The sequence below is a fragment of the Semicossyphus pulcher genome, unplaced genomic scaffold (assembly GCF_022749685.1).
Source record: "Semicossyphus pulcher isolate SPU_LCO1_2020_fin unplaced genomic scaffold, fSemPul1.0.p SCAF_7, whole genome shotgun sequence".
In the NCBI taxonomy this organism is placed as follows: Eukaryota; Metazoa; Chordata; class Actinopteri; order Labriformes; family Labridae; genus Semicossyphus; species Semicossyphus pulcher.
Window position 1 is genome coordinate 24,679,409 of NW_027211748.1, and position 18,110 is coordinate 24,697,518.

The following is an 18,110-nucleotide window of genomic DNA, read 5'->3' on the forward strand; positions in this document are numbered from 1 at the left end:
GCCCTTTTTTTCCAATTTTTTGTTTTGCTCACTCTCGTTTCCCCTGTACCTCGCTCTTGATCTTTTCCTCCCTCTTTCCTAAACTTTGTCTCTGCTTATCCATTTTGTCTCTCAACCTTACTCTGCCTCTTTTCCTCTCCAAGAAGTGTGTGTGGCTTCCCTTCTGGCAGGCCTTTCTGTGAGATAAGTGTCAGCATGTGTGAGGGAGCCTCTGACAGTTGGCTGTATGTATAGTGTTGCACTTACAGAGTTACAGAGCTAGCCTACGTCTTGGTTAACACTCACATTGTTACAGTTCTTCACTCACACACACAGACACAGAATACAGAGCCATCTGAGTGTAAGAGAATAAAGATTTTGTTTAATATCTTTGTAGGGACCAAAAAATATCTTGATTTCCTGCTCTGACCTTAATCCACAACACCCAGAAATTACATTTATTGCTCAACAAAATACCTAACTTGAGCGTAACTGTTCTGAAATAACCCTGAATTACTTTAGTTGGACTACGAGTCAGACCCAACACATTCTGTCAGATGTTATTTCAATATGTGAGGAAATTACTTGGAAATTAATTAACTCTTTCCCAGAGGACTATAAATACATGTGGGAAGATCTTCTGGTCATGAAGATCCAAGTTAGCCTCTATTTGACCTACTGGCCTGCTTCTTTTCAAATAACACTCAATTACTTAGAATCGCTAAGGAAATTGTAGGAAAAACAAGCCTCAAGAGTTTAGGTAGACCCAAACAAGCTTTGAGTATTGTATACTTAGGTATATCAAGGGTAATGTAGTATAGTAGTTATGCAAATAGAATGCAACCTGCGCTGATAAAGATGGTGTAATAAAAGTAAAAATCCTTACTTTGTGTACTATAGTGTACTTGATATTTCTCTATACTGGTGTTTGTGAAGCTTAAAGAAGAGCTGCATTTCAGGAAATTTGTTAAAGTCTTGTTCTATTTGGCAGTGCCTATGGCAATAAAAGGCAATTGCAGACGCACACTTCCCAGATATCCAAACAGTGTTGCATGTGCGACATCCACGGTTGACTCTTGATTTTCCTCGCTGGTGGTCACTTTTCTTTTTAGACTGTTTGCCTTCATCTGAGCGTCCAATTTGCTTCTTTTTCTTTGGATTTTCACTTATTGTTGAAGTTGTATCTGTAGTCATCCATCTTTTCTTTGTTTGTTCAGCCGTAGTAGATTACTGTTTACTCGCAACACTTGCAGAGAGCGGAAAAGCAGCCGCTTAGCTCCGCCTACCCTCTCTGGCAGACCAACCACTGCTGGCTGATAGAAAACGTGTCACTAACTGGGCGCCGCTATTGATTATTTCCGCGAATGTCGCCACAGGCACCCGGTCTGTAATACTGCAAATGCAAAGGCTTTCATCAGTGGGCCATAGGCTCAATCACCATTGTGTTACCTCATTCGGCGATAGATAGTGACTTAACAGACACTTATTTATATGAAAATCTACAAGACTATATCTTTAACATAAGCTAGCTAAGTCGCTCTGTGTCCCAATCTAGGGGCTGCAGTCTTCGAAGGAGGCGGTCTACGGAGGATGCTCCATTCATAGCCTGTGGAGACCGTTAAAGCCGAACTGAAATGAGACGGTCTGGTCTACGAATGATTTCCTGTTTGCGTCACCAGCTGTTTCCGCACTTACCCTTGCCACTCCTGTCCCCTAGCAACAGGTAGCCAGCGGGCTAACTTGCTAGCACAACTAACATCAGATTACCTATTATTCTAAAGATAATTTGTTTCAAGGGTCCTTTTGTTTTGTTTTTTTATGTGTAACTCTAGCTATTCAATTGAGTAAAACCAAAAACTTTTACATTTAAAGTGTATTCTTCGATAACGTAAGAGTCCGCCATCTCCTTTGAATTGACACGCAAATAATCTCAGGATACGTTGGGCCGCGAAGGATGCACTCGATGGATCCTCTGTGGCCTGGGAAAAGAAGGACGCATCTGAAGGAACCTTCGAATTGGGACAACCTCTGATGCACCACTGTGACTTGACCTTCAAATACGGCCTTCAAAGGCTGCGGCCCCTGGATTGGGACACAGCTTGTGTGTAGCCTAGCTTAAATCTGAGTGTCGGTTTTATGATGGCTAGCAAGAAAAACCTCCAAACAAGCAAATAACAAAACGACCTTTTTCAGTCTTAACCTGATTACCACTATTTTGGTCAGGATATATCTCAAAATGAGTAAGCTAATTAAAGGTTAAACAAGTCTGTTTCTTTTCTACATGCCTGAAATACACCAACTTGTAAATGTGGCACAACAGATGTTTGAAGGCACCTTTGATAAGCTAGCTGCTTTTAGCTCAGCTAAACACATTAAAAATAAACAATGCCGCTAGCTACAGCTAATGTCTGTTAGTACATGCTGCTGTATACAAATTCAATACTTCTACATAACTGTATATACTACAAGCTTTAGTACTAATCTTTATGGTATACTGTTTTTGCAGTTAGTTCACAAGAAATTAGTATACTTTACCGTTTTATTCTGACAGGAAATGATGCAATTTGTGCAGCATAAGACATCAATCAAAGTGGACTTTGAAATGTCACTGCCAATTAAAGTTACAAAAGAGAAAAGCAAATGTTTTCCCAAAGATGATTTTTGTTTGTTCTCTATGGTCTTTCTGGAGCTGTCTCAACACAGCCACAATTACTCTAATCTTTTCCAGCTGTGAGTAGCTCCTCTGTTTCCTTATGCATTGCAGTGCATTGTGGGAAAAAAGTCAAAGAGCAGCAAAATCAAAGATCTAGTGTTTTAGTATGCATACATAATCTTAGTATATTTCATTTAGAAAGTATTTAATGTGGACACAAACCTTAACAATTCTCCTCGAAATGAAAATCATTTTTAAAATACACAAAAAGCCCAGCAGTAAAATGTGCACAGGTAAAGAAAAGCAGTGCCTTACCTTTACGCTAAACACATCTGACAGTGCAGGTCAGCTTCTTAGAGGATCAGTGTACTCTATATCATATACATGAAGAAAAGAGAGCTACTCACATGTACGTGGTGTCAGGCTCCAGGCAGCGGATGATCATGCTGATCGAGGAGGACAGGAGGTTGGGGATGTCCCCCAGCATCACACATGGAGACCTGGCCCCGGACAAGATGTCATCCACAAAGCTCAAAAGGGTTTCTGAAGCAGAGTGAAAGAGATGTTTGAGTTGTTAGTCCAAAGTCATTCACATAGTTTCTCAATAACTTTTCCATTCAGATTAACTTTGCCTGCTCACTTTGATGAAAACCTGAAAATCCAAATTTACGCTGGATTAGCTGGATTATTATTGAGTTTATTGCAGCTTAAAGGGGACATATTTTAGCTATGCAATCAATTTTCTAAGATTCTAACGTGTTTTTGAATCACGTTGGTAAAGTTTGTTTTGTTTTAAAGATTGTACACATATTTTAATGTAATTGTTTTTTGGAGCCTCTCCTTCCTCCTGAAACAAACAAGCCGTTTTTCCATTCAAACGTTAGACCTTAGCCACGATTGGCTGACCGCATAGCCCCTCCCCCATGTTACTCCAAAGTTGTAGAAAACATGGCTGCTCTAGGATCGGTTATTCGGCCTTATATGTACGAGCCAGAATCACCAGGAGGTATCGGAAAGGTAAGTTGAAATCTTGACAACGACTTGACTACAAGCTAGTGCAAGGAGGCAGCCTGAGGTGAACGACAGTGAATGACGATTGGTCGATTTCAGCCAAAGCAAGGTTCTACGTAGAAACCTGCAGCTGTTCTAAACGGCCTGTTTCAGAGGCGACCTTTTTAAAAAATGTCATTCTGGAAAAACATGGAATTATGCAGTTTTCACTTTTTCACTGTGAACTATAAAAACCCATGAAAATATGAGAATATCCATTTAAAAGATATGGCCTCTTTAAATGAAATCAGAAGGTTGAGCAAATGTAAACACGGTACATGACCAACAGAGAGAACAACTCTGAGGTAAGATGAGGACAGATCTGTCAAACCCCCGCTGGGCTAAATACAATATATGCTTTATAAGGACAGGCCTGTTATGTCTGCTCTTAAAAGGGCAGATTAATGGGACTTGACATTAGACATACCTCTCTGCTGCACTGATAACAGACATGTTAACAAAATGTAAAACAGATGAGCACTGTTTTGCTCCACCAACACACACGACATAAGTGCAAAAGTTCCCTGCAGGTAGGATCTGTCCTGACTGAAAGGTCAGGTGACTTTATATAGTGTTCTGGTGCCTATGTTACCGTGGTAGAGGGCTCAGTGGATTAGGATTAGTGAAAATGTCTCCATTTAAAAAAGATATCAAAACATTGGACGATGAGATTTTATTGAAAAAAATGATCTGACAGCCAAAAAAACAGCATGTTCTGTGTTAGACTGATGTATTCGAGCACATGCAGTCCATTCAGTCAACTTTCCCTGTTGCAGATGAATGTTCAAGGGCACGTTGCAAGTAGATACAAAGACAAAGGAGTGTGACTCATTCACTGTCCACCCACTTTCCCCCCGCAGATTTAAAACACCGGCCTTTAGCTTCAGGAAAAAAAATGTTTCTTTCACATTGAGGTCTACCTCCACAACCTTTTGCATTATCCATGTATAATATACATGTTTATATAAAACTTTTTTGAGGACTAAATAAAGTCTCTACGTCAACTACACGGCTTTGAAAGCAACAAACACACATCACACACACTGAGTACGTGTGGGAACCTTAAAAAACCCCAATAAAATATGGGTGATGTGAAACTCATGCGTGAGACAAATTTACGATTCACTATTTTTAGTCGCAACATGAATAAAACTGAAATTTTGGACAAACGATCAAACTTCCAGCGAAATCTTGTAAAATAAATAAAATTCAGTAAGAAGTCTAGTTTTGGCATTTATTTATAGTTCACTCAGACAACTCCAGTCAGAGCATAGCTTGTGTTTGGCGTCTCGACTCCGACCTCATCCCTCCTCGTAGATTTATTTTACAAGCAGAAATCTGAGGAGGGATGAATTAACATCTTAAATCCCCCCTAGCCGGAGCCTGCAGGTGGATGCTGGGGCTGAAAAGTATGAGCGTAGTTCTGGTGCAGGGCAGCGGTGGCAGTGACAGAGCAAAGGGAGAAACCGGAAATCTTGCACTTTAATGAGCCGCCACATTGGAGGGACGTGTTTGTCAGGTGAGCGTGAAGAATGACGCATGTCAGAGTGAAATCAGTGCAGCTCTGGTTGTCTGCCTGAACTAGCTCGCTTGTTTTATGTTATCTATGAAATCAACTGTGCATCAGTGACTTTGTTCCATCACGTTTAAGGCAGGTCCATTCAGTATCTCAAAGGACAGCTAGGTGAACTAAGTGTAAGGCCTCCCCCAGGCCAGGTGCAAACGATGACTCTGGGATGATGATCGGACCCGCCTTAAGGGTATAAAGGGTACACCCACCCTTTGACGCACCACACACCAACCCTTTTATTCACCTGAGCGTCTCACATGAGCAACCCCCCCCCCCCTTCTCCATCACCTCCTCCTCAGGGCTTCTTTCCTGCTGCTGGTGACACGTGCAGCTAGCTATGTTTTCCCAGCTGGCACCGCGTACGTCAAAGGGGCATTTGGCCACCGAGGTGTGTGTTTCCCTGTAAGGGGAAAAACCCTCTGCTTGAAAAAGCCAAGTTTGTGTGTGTGTGTGTGTGTGTGTGGAAAGGTGTGTGAAGTGATGGGTGCTCTGAGGTGGTCATCTGTGACCCTCTCTACACAAGCAGTGCCTGTGTGTATTTATACAATATGCTTGTGTGAAGTGATGGCCGCCCTGAGGTGGTCACCTGTGCCTCCCTCCTCATGAGCTTTCCCTCTGTGTGCGCCTGCATGTGTGTGTAAATATGCGTGCTCTACGTGTGAGTGATGGGTGCTCTGAGGTGGTCACCTACGTCTTCCCCTGTCGACCCTGCCTGGGCCACCAGCTGGTAAACAGAAGGCCGAGTGCCATGGAGGCAGTGAGAGTGAGCGGAGGATGAAAAACGGCGTGCGGCAGCTGTCAGAGAGAAGTGTTTACCCGGCGCACGGACTGACACATGGGTGAAAGATATAAACATGCTGGAGATGGAAATGAAAAGTGACATTGTGGGCCTTTGCACCACTTAGCATATTAATTGCTGGTTGGAATATCTGTCTCGGATGTAAAGAGGCGTTTGAAAAGGAAAGTGTTAGAGACCACACTGGAGAACCAAGTCTGGAAATATGTTAAGTAATTGTGTTTCTGTTTCACTTCTAGATGGGAAATTGCAACTAGCATCACTCTTCATACACAGCATTGCAACATGAGCTGATTAGGCTGAATTTGTAAATATAGCAACTACTGCATTATGCACTTGAACTAGCACTTTTTACCACAACTACCTCACACTGCAGGCCGTCATGAGGCTAACTACAGCACACTACATAACTGTCTACAGGAGATAAAAGCTGTGGAGATGTGGGACCAGACATACTCTCATGTTAACAAATTGGTAAAAACTCGTTTTTTGTGGCTCGACGAAAGCTGGAGGGGAAGCTTTTATTTCAGCTACAGCAGGGAGTGAGGAATGGAGAACAGGAAGGGGTCGAACAATTCACATCTCACTACTGTAAGAGCCCTCATACCAGGGGCTGGACACATTCATAGATTGGCTGCCTGTTTCTACTAAAGCACATCATAAACACTCTGCAGCAGAAAATTGTATTTTTGAAAAACATGCGCTTGAGGAGACAGTGTGTCTCCAAAATTTAAGCCGTCTAGGTCGTTGCAACAGCCAAACAGGTGCCCTATTAAAGTTTAAAGCTGTGGGGCGACCTCTAGTGGCTGCAGTATTGAGTAAGGGAGATAAGGCTAAAGACAGGTGGCGTTGTATAGAGTGATATTCTCCCTTTTGGGTGGTGGTCTGGTGCGCTTGATGGGTCAAAGAAACACTTTCACCTAAGAGATGGGTTTGAGAGGGGGTTTCAAAACCCACGCCTTCATCTTAAGCAACTGGTTCAGGGGTGGCTGTGGCTCGGTGGTAGAGTTGGTTGTCTCTCAGTTGGAAGGTTGGGGGTTCGACTGCTACAGTCCACATGTCAGAGTGTCCTTGGGCAAGACAGTGAACCCTAAATTGCTCTCGATACTGATAGAAGATTGTTAGGCCTTTGCCATGAGTGTGTGAATGGGACATGTGTAAAAGCGCTTTGTATAAGTACAGTCCATTTACCATTTAGTTTAAGGGTTTAAACCATAGACTGTATAGCAAGATGGACGACATGACAGTTCCCTAAAAGTAAAGTCAAAACATTTTGAGCGCCCCCTGCTGACTGGCTGCAGTATAGGTCATAAAGCCCGCCTCCTCCATGTTAACAGGTGGGACATGAGTCAAACTATAAAATCTAAATACACGTACATTAGCAGAGTAGAGGAGGGATGGCGAGAGGAGATGTAACTAAAACAATCACTACAGTCATTGAAGTTTCCATACCTGTGAACGTTAACCTCAGACCAACACAAAGAAGCTGTGCTGCTGTTAAACACGCCAGCGAGCGAGATCGTTTTTTCGATAAGTTAAGTGTGTTATGGTTAGCGTAAGTGGCTACGGCCGCTTCACCCGCCAATCTCTACTGCGCAGTCTGTGGCTCAAAAAAAAACCACGTCAACCATCTATATATACAGTCATTGGTTTAAACCTAACCAATTTGGGATGAGGAAGTATTGCCTTCCAGTGGGCAGGAAAGCTAAATTAGGAAGTGCTCCTGTGGGTTGTATGAGATTGAATGAACAAGCTTTTTTTGATGACTATACTGTGCCTTCTTCTAGATTACAAAGCTGTTTTTTGGTATTTACTTTGAGTGGTCTTCTTGGCTACTCTTCGGCCCTGGGTGTCTGTGGTGGGACAAGTTTCAATTTACAGCCTTTTTGTGCTTCTACTGTTTGAGTTTGTGTGAACAGGATTGACTAAGACGCTAGCACTAAGAAGTCTTAATCTAAAACAGCCACCGTGAGTTCAGCCAAAGCTAATCAGAGGCTTTAACAGTCCAAGTATTGTCCCGGCAATTCAACTAACAGTATGAATCGCTCCGTTGTAGCTCAGTGAGGACACACTGTCAGGTTTAAAAACAACCAATAAGTCTTTTAGCGTATACAATGCATGTGAGTATTGCAATATGATGAATTAATTTAATCCATGCTTTAAGATTCGGTTTAGTTTATCAATAATGGCAATGGTGTGGTCTGCATTGCGTTGATAAGAGAAGATATAACTTTTCTTTGCTTTAGATTGCTCCAAAGTTAGAGTACAAAAACTAGTAATACAAAAAAACTCAAATATACAATATAAAATGTATTATGGCTGTACCGCTGAAGGTGCTCTGGTTGGAGGAGTTTCCTCAGCATCCTCCTTTCAGACACTTCCACTCGGACAGAGGCCAGCCTTCCTGATGAGCTTACTGGTTCTGTTAGCATCCTGTGTCTTTAGCCTGCTGTCCAGCATACCACAGCGTAGAAGATGATGCTGGTCACCACAGAGTGATAGAACATCTGCAGCATGGTTCTGCAGACGTTGAGTATCCTGAGGAAATACTCTGCGTTTTTAGTCCAGTCCACTAGGGGTGCTGAAAAAAATCGATTCATGTCAGAATCGCAATTCTTAATTTCTACAATTCAGAATCGATTTGAAACTTCAAAAAAATCTATTTTTATAAACATATTTCTTTAGCCCTAAGTAAATGTTCAACATCAGCCACTTTGTGCACGACAAACCCGCTGCATGCATCGTTTGCTGTGAGCCCTTTTCGGCTTCCATTGTACACAGTTCCAGCAAGGAGTGTTCCGGTCCTGGCTAGTCAGTCCCGCTGCTAAAGTTAGCTAATAATGTACAGGGTAAGCCTTGACCAACAGCCACAGAAGAGCTCTTACTTGCGACTGCGTGGACCTCTCGAGCCACCCAGTCATTCGTGACATTCGCCGCTCACCACATCACGGATGCCTGGCAGCTCGGGCCTCGTATATTACAAACTCGAGTGATGCATGAAAGCCACACAGCTGTGAACGTGAATCCGCAGTTGCTCACAGACAAGATGTAAATCGATGTCTCAAAGTGCTGGCGAGCATTATTGTGTGATTGTTTTAAAAAATGTACAAAATACGCATTTAACAGTGTTATTTGTCTAAAAATATAACTTAAAATGGAAAGTTTCTGATAAATACAGACGAAGCTGGCCCAAGCCTACCAATTTTATTTAATTTTAATTTTAATTTTGTATAACTTGTTTTTCTTAAAAATTCACAAGCACTGAACAATGTTTTATTTTAGCAAGTTAATCAAAGATAAATTTGCCTCTGTGTATTTACATTATTGTATCAAAAATAAAAGCTGCATAATCTTAAACACATTTTACTGTGCTTTAATGTCATGTAATAATTTAACACTGCGGTTTTCTTAGCACACAGCAGAGTGGAGTAAATCCTGAAATAAGCACATCTTTGTAAATTGATTGTAAATCGGGAATCCAATCGTGACTTTAAGAATCAAAATTAAATCCAGTTGTGAGATACTGAAAGATTCCCACCTCTAATGCCCACCTCTGTTCTGTTGATGTAGTTTGGACGGTCAGATGGGGGTTACATTCAAACCTTTGCTCTTGCCCTGGCAAACCCAGCCAAGAGAGATTTTGTGGCGCTTTAACAATGTTGTGCTATTTTTGCCTTGGTTTATGGGCTTCATCAGGACAGTCTTATAGAAGAGCATTGATGTAACCCTCAAAATGTTTTCCAGCTAAGTGAGGTCTGACAAGATAACCAAAGCAGAGCACATTTGGACAGTGTTTGAATAAAGACAAAGGTCAGAGAGACTTATTTAAAGGGAACAAAGACGAGTAAAATTACAAGCCGAACTGTCTGTACATATCCATCACAGCTCACCTCCTGGTTTAACTTTGGTCAATGATACCTACCTAAGAAAATAAAACTTTTACAGACAATTCAGATGCGCTCGCTGTCATTTTTACCTCAAAATGAAGTGGTTCAGATATTCTGACTAACCAGCTGGCTTGTTTACAATCTGTCTGATCAACAGAGAGATAAAAGTGTGTTCCACTGAACAGAGTACACCCAGATCTCAGATGTTCTGAGTACAAAGTTAACAAAAATTATGGCCAAAACCAAAGCACAAGACAAGTAATGATAGACAGGAATTCACCTTTTGAAAAACCATCCAGATGATCGGTTATATTGCTCTCTTGAACCATATTGCATGTTTGGCCGCGCCTCAATCACTGATGTCAAGGCACGTATTTTGCCTTTGGCAGTGTCAAATGGACTGTGATTAGAAAATTGTTAGCCAAGTACAGATGGGTGATCCATTCTCACATACTCATATCTCTGTCTGGACTCCCCCTGACTGCCTCTCTCACATGTTGTAAAGTTGTGCTGAAGGAGGAGAACACTGGCTCAAAAACCGATTGTTCATGAACCCTTTAACAAGCCTTTGCTAAAACACAAAGTCATTAAAATCAAAGCTTTGGTGCGGATATGGGTGTCTGAAAATATGAAAATACCTCGGAGTCTTTGGATCGCCAGGCGGTCGTTTTACTGAGACACATAACATTGTTAAACTGGGGGTTCAAACGCTGCCTTCAACTTTTAATCTGTCCAATCTCTCCTGTTAAACCCATCTTTCCTGCCAGTCTCCTCAGTAAAACACCTGAAGCAGCAGAACAGCGGTACAGGACATTAAAAACAGTTTGTAGAACCCACTGTGAACTGTCATGGAGAGAGGGAGAATTTATGTGGGTGGCCTGCTGGCCAGGGGAACAGAAAGTGCACCTAATCGACTAAAACAAATATGGAAGTCAGGAGATGTGTAACTCTGTGAACACGCTGTGCTGCCATGGCATTTGTAGACATGAGTCAACGCCAGAGGCTTACAAACATACACAGAAACACGATGTTTATCCAGTGCGTTGATTGTTGACAGACAGCTTAAAGAATTAAAATGATTCTGGAAGAGATTAAGTGCAATACATCACCCTTGGATACGCAAACTATGAACTCAAATGTTTCCCAAGAAAACCTTGTGATAAATTCTGTCCTTTTGCACTTGTTATCAGCATTGTCATTTTACATGTGTTAATTATTTTAGAGCTCTTGCAAAAAGACGGTGCTGGTTTACTCTGACAGTCATTATCATGAACACAAGCGCTGACTCGCTCCAACAAGACAAACTCCTCTTGCTCTAAAGTGGGACACTATGCTCTTTTCAGCGTGTTGGAGATCAGCCTGGAAAGTTACGGTAACATATGACTCTGGATGAGCGCTGTGAAACACTGCAGATCAGCATGCAATTTCGGTGCTGATCGCTTCATCTCTTGTAGCTGTTCCTGCCGATGGTAGCTTGCAGAGATGTGGACTTGGTGACTTGATAAAAATAAATGACTTGAGACTCGACTTGGACTTGCAAGTTAATGACTTGAGACTTGACTTGAGGTATGATGACTTCAGTGTGTTCATAAGTTTGAATGTTGTCAAGTTTCTGTCTAACTATCAAGTATGTACGCAGCGCAAACTGGGAATCATGATTGGAAGACTCAAAAAGCTCCCCGGTATGTGATTGTCATGATTGGATGACTGGCTGTCAGTCAAACTCCTCGCTATGGCAACACGCAACGTCAAAGCCCCCAAAGAGAAGCCTCATCAGTCGTACTCGTTACTACTCAATACTGTCTCAGACCAGACCATCATCATGGCTGCGTCTGTGCCAAGATAATACAGATACAATTCATTGTCATACTTTTTGAACAGGTTATATAAATTGGCCAATAATATCATTATTAGACGGGCTGCTAACACCTTGTCTTTTCTCTTTATAAAAACCGGATACTACAGGTAAGAGTGCTGGATCTTGACTTGGGACTTAACTAGGGACTTGACTTGACTTGCGCAAGAAAAAAATGACTCGAGACTTGCTTGAGACTTGGACCAAATGAATTGAGACTTACTTGGGACTTGCTGCAAAAATGACTTGGTCACAACACTGGTAGCTTGTGCTCCATCCCAACAAACTGCATGTGCTCGGGGAAGCCTCATCCTTCCATGAAGCTTAGCAGGAACATATCTCCGGTCTTTTTCATACTCTTATCTTCTCTGCCCTGGTGGCCTAACAATGTTACTTGCTAACACTGCTAACAAATCAAGTGATAAAAGACTGCCTGTAATCTATCTGCCCTGTTAGCTTGTTGTGCTTAATGAATGGGAAATCTTTTGTGATATCCCAATTTTAACGTCACGCAGTTTCATTTCGTTTACCAGAACACTTCCAAACATCTCTCTTAAGCCTGCTGAAGGCCAGTCTGTCATGGGAGACTGAGTGATGTCTGACTTAACACGTTATCTGCATAGATTTATCATTTTGATATGGATAAGATATTCATAGATAGAAGTTACATCCCTGCGTCCCGTCAAAGATGTTTGTTATAAATAAATAACAGAGCCCTATTTGACCTATTTTTCATACATGTAAATGTGGCTACACTGCACATTAAAATACTCCTGACGGCAAACATGAGTACTCAAACGGTCTTGCACAACCTGATAGTTGTTTCATCATCTTGAATCTATGCCAAGGTTGCAGACTGGTTCCCTGCAGGCTTATTATGATTGGACATCCTGTGCATAGATGCACATAACTCCTAAGGAATACCACAGCTTAGCAGAGAAAGGATACCCTTGATTTAGTGCGAAAAAGTGTATAAATAAAGCAGTTTTTCATCTCAGCATGGGTTCCAACGCAGTTATCTATCAAATCCTTTGAGTCTCCAGCGCTCGACGCTTGCCGAGATAAAAAGGTGGTGAAAGAGAAAAATGTCTTTTATATAGTGAACAGATTGAGGATTGTAGCAAAGCACAGCAGGTGAATGACACTTTGAATCTCAAAAGGAACATGAAGGTGATTCATCCCATCTTGGAAGTGACAACTGCACTATTGGCAAGAGAAAATGAGCACATTTTGAAGAGCTTAAGATTTTTCAAAACATATTGAAATGTATTTTCTCTCAGTTGTTGTAACAGGTTGTACTTCCCACCATCTGAGGAACATGATCCTGCATTTGATTTCTACAGCCTGAGCCAGCCTGCTTATCCTGAGATGACATTCGTAGACTGTTAAAGGTTCAGTTGGGAGGCGTTGTAAATCTGTCTACTTAGCGAAATCAGTAAATCTGCCTGCAGCAAATTCAAGCCGGATGGTTCCTGGGCGGGCATCAAAGATATCAGGTAGGCACTTTTGGGGCATCCTGTGAATGTGAAACTAAAGTACAATATTGAAATAAAATGTTGATTATTCAAAATGCACAGCTATAGGCAAAGATCTGCTGTTTTTCATACAATTTTAAACTCCTCAAGCTACTGGAAATAACAAAAACATCCTTGAATTTCCACTAATATACAGCAATGAGACTTGAATGTCAGATTTTGGGGTTTAATGTTGATTTCGAAGTGGCTTTTCCTCCTGGAGCAGCAGGTGACTGCTATGGATGGATGTGGCTCTGATTAGCTGTGGATGAGATATATGAGATAAATCACGATGAACTGTAATGGACAACTTGCTAAGCCCGGCCCTTAAACTGGGTTATGGTAACTGCAGCTTGGCACAGCAGGCTAATTCTCAAACACCACTTCTTCAATAATATGTGTAAAAACGTGTCTGATCACTCACGTCTCTGAGCGCTACTGAACGCAGCACGACTCAGCGCATCTCCTCGAAGCACGGCAGTGAGGGAGACGTGCCCGGACGTGTTTACTGCCCCTACTACAAGACATCAATGATCGCAGACGGACTCTTCTTATCGTGTGTGCTTGTCCATGAATGTAATGTAAGTTAGTTTTGCACTGATGTTGATGTTACTCTCTGTCAGCGTCGGCTTTGGCCGCGAGTGTATTTTCGGCATGTTGTTATACAGTATGCCTTTCCCCATAACTCTTAGTCTCGTGTGGTTTTGTTCTCAAATCTTGCGCAAGTTGAACCCCAGTTCGTTTAATCAAAACCATGAGCCAGATGTTCAGACTAAAAATCTAAACTGGAAAAAAAGTTCATCAGCTGTCTAATTAATAAAATTGTTAATATTGTGTTGACTGCTGTGTGTTTGTCACGTTAAATAAAAAGCACATGATGTAACTTCTTTGGGGTCAATTCTTATTGTAAACATTAAAAATGTTGCACCATAAAAAAGCACCAGGTTAGAGATGCATTGATATTCTAACTGGAACAGATCAATATCGAATCGAATCGGGACTTTGTGAATCGGAATCGAATCGAATTGAGAAATCCTTATCGATACCCAGCCCTATTCATGTAAGTAGCAAACCAGTGCATATTTTAAACAATCTTAGGCGTCTAGTATACAAATGAATCAGCTTGAACCATTGTCTGTGAAGGTACTCATCATCTGAGCCAATTAATTTGGCTTAATGAATGGGAAATCTTTTGCCTAATCCAAAAAGTCAACTGGACTTGGTTTTCAAGAACTTCAACCAAGTCCAGTTTCCTTTTGGATGAAGCTTCGAGCTTGGACCATTATAAAGTCAAAATGACATTTTAATCAGTTCACCGCTGATTGAACCTTTTCAGCCAGTTTTATGTTTTTAATTGTAGTTTCAAGCTTTTATGACAAATCTGAGTGCTCAGTCTGCGATGTGGTGGTTGCCTAATCACTCCCTATTCACTATAGATGCATCATACTAGTTTATTTCCAACAGTTTATCTACTATGTAGCACCCTCCATGATTTCACATGTTCTGCGTAACATCCCACAGAGCGATACCGCAGCCAGGTGTTAAACAGCTTTGATTTTTCGCTGTTGCCACACTTGTTTTAATGTGCAAATTTAAAACACGTATAAATCAGGCAGAAAAAGAAGCACTTCCCGACAATATAAAACACCAAACATGAGCAAAGGTAACAGCAAGTTAATTGATTTTTATCAGGGTTAATTTAAAAAAAGAGTCCCGTCTCGGTGGAACACCATGTTCCATGCGGAGCAGTCAGAGGACACACACCACACGCAGATCAGCTGGAGTTGTTTACCCTGAGCATTCTTAAAGTATGATTGGTTGGAAAAATCAAGGATTGCCAGGACACTGATGTGAGTTATGGGATGTCTCACCTTTTGAAGTCCTGCCTGCTGTCATCAGTTCAGTTGTGCAGGCCCAGACCCTTAGTGTGTGTGTGTGTGTGTGTGTGTGTGTGTGTGTGTGTGTGTGTGTGTGTGTGTGTGTGCGCGGACCCTTCCAGCCTATCCTCTGCTGTTTTTCTCTGCTTCTTAATGGAAAGGACAGGTGTTTTAAAGATGATAATGTGTTTACTGTGGAATCTTAATGTCTATCAGACATCGAACTTTCTACATGGAAATAAAAGAGAAAAACACTTCTTTCTGAGAGTCAGATAAGAAGATGGATAAAGTTTTCAGGTCACTGTGTGACATACACGCTGGAGTCAAACAGGTTTCATTTAGCTTGGAGTAAAGACTGAGGGGAAGAGGATATAATACACGAAATCAAACACGATCACGTATGTGGGTTTTGCGTTTTTGATTTAACCGTGACAATCTCTGCACTCTGATCTTTCATTCTCATAAACGGTAATTGCGAGAGCACACTTCCCGGATATCCAGACGGTGCTGCATGTGTGACGTCCATGGTTGGCTCCGGTTGTAACTCTTGATTTTCCTCGCTGACAGTCGATTTCCCTTTCAGACTGTTTGACTTCATCTGAGCGTCGACTTTGTTTCTTTTTCTTTTGATTTTCACTTATTGTTGAAGTTGTATCTGTAGTCATCGATCTTTTCTTTGTTTGTTCAGCCATAGTAGATTACTGTTTATTCGCAACACTTGCAGAGAGCGGAAAAGCAGCCGCTTAGCTCCGCCTACCCTCTCTGGCAAACCAACCACGCGTTACTAACTGGGCGCTGCTTGAGATTTTTTCCGTGAAAGTCGCACCAGACACAAATGCAAAGGCTTTCATCAGTGGGCCATAGCCTCAATCACCATTGTGTTACCTCATTCTGTGATAGTGACTTAACAGACATTTATTTACATGAAAATCTTCGAGATTATCACTTTACTATACACACGACATTATTTTCAATCTTGCCTTACTTTATGACAGAGTGCAAATACATTTTTCATATGATCCCTTCAAAGACATCATGTAATAGCTTCTTCATTTCCCTTCCTATAATATAGTTGTGTCACTTCAGCTTAAACAAACAGCAAAGTTGTCAGAATTCACCCTCTGATGCAATTCATCAATAACTCAAAATTGGCTGTGTGAATAATACTGCACGTTTAGGTGCAGAAGCAATCACCCCAAACCACATTCAAACTGCTCTCGAAATTAAATTCACGAAACCCAAAGTCCTGCAATAAATTCTCACACATAAATGGCAACTTGGTCGTATTTCACTGTGTAATAAAGCCAAGCGTACCCCAAAAGTGATGCAACCTCAGCTTGGTTATCTGTTGCTTTCTTTCCTCCTGCTGCTGTGATAGCACCGTGATTCAAAGTGAAGGCAGTCAGGCACTAAAACAGAAGTCAGGTTTAGAGGCACACATCATGAACCCCATGAACCGAGAGGAGGGGGCAAAGAGAAGAGGGGGGGGGGCTAATGGGAAGTTTACAGTGCAGCACCAGTGCGCGCGTGCGCGCACACACACACACACACACACAGTCGCTGCCAGTAAAGGTAAACACTTGAGCTTAAATGTTCTCCTTTCTCCATCCTTTAACAGGTTTCACTACAGGCTGCCTGGGAATTCATCCACTTCTTTTAAAGCAGACAGCTTCCTTTTAACTAGCTGTAATTGGCAGCTACACACACACGCGCGCACACACACACGTAGACACAATTGGCAGAGAAAGCCTTAACAAATACCATCTGGACTTGCCTGTCTACCTTTCCACTGGATAAAAGGCAAAGAGAGCAGCAACACAACAACAACAGATCATCGACAAACCCTTCACTTTTGTTTGTTGGCACTTCAGCGCCGGTCACAACCACAACCAGACCATGATGATGGGCCACACAGAAAGGATTAGTTCTAATTTCTTCAGAACAACATCCCATTCAAAAATGATTCCGTCATTTTGAACGGGAGGAACAGAAAGGGGAAAGATAGGAAAGATGAGGATGACGAGGGTGGGATGGCCTCAAGGTGTCATTTAAAAAAACATCGTAGCGTGAAAGAGAAACAGGAACAGCCGTCTAATCTGTTCTTTCTCCCAATTTGTTGTTTGATAAGTGCGCTGTCCAGCTGCCATTTGCGTCACGGCAGAGTAATTCACTGAACAATACATCTTCAGAGGGGCGATAAATTGTTTTATAATTTGATAGACGTGCGTCTGAACACATTGATAGCAGTTGCCGTGAGAGCTCTTTGCACGCCAATCGTAAATCTCGGCAATTATGTCAGTAAAAAAATGAAACACCTTGGACCAAAGGGGGAAACAGCAGTTACTAACACACCAGCAGTGCATGTCTGTCATAACTTGTGAACAACTGTAGAGTTACAAAACAAGAGAACAAACCTGCATGTCCACTTATCAGTGTTTTAAATGTGGTTTATGTGGGAAAGGTCAACATTTTGGTTTCTCTCAACACCTCTCCTTCCGTCTTTTCCCAACACTTTATGTCAATTAAGTTTCCCTCTCTCGTGGGTAATTCACACTGTGTACGTTTAAGTGCTTCTGGAGTATTCGGGCTGTCCATCAGTTGTTCGTCTCACGCAACCGTTACACCTCTATTTCTCAGTTCACACTGACGTGATCCAAATTTCTTTGAATACTTATTGAAGCAGGATCCCCACTGGGAGTCAAATCACGCAGTGTTAACACTTTCTATGAACTCGTGAACCAGATCTAAGACGATCCATCATGGTTCAAAGCTACACTGTGAACTTTGCAGCTTCACGCAGACTTAAAAACAATGCCTTTTCTGTTTGTGTGAAGTTTTCCTACTCATGTGGTACTGCTCATGTCAGACACTGAGGATGCCAGCTGCTGTCCTTTCAGCACTAAAGAAGCAGTGCTGATTAAAGGACAGA

The 18,110-nt window shown here is 41.8% G+C and overlaps 1 protein-coding gene across 2 annotated transcripts in view; it reads right to left on the reverse strand.

Moving 5' to 3' along the window:
* The window catches only part of astn1 (astrotactin 1), a 440,186-nt gene that overhangs the window by 22,048 nt on the left and 400,028 nt on the right, over positions 1–18,110 (reverse strand). For both annotated transcript variants that reach the window (XM_069684331.1, XM_069684330.1), the window contains exon 21: positions 3,040–3,175. In XM_069684331.1, coding sequence (XP_069540432.1) covers positions 3,040–3,175 — 136 coding nt within the window. The remainder of the gene's footprint in view (positions 1–3,039; positions 3,176–18,110) is intronic.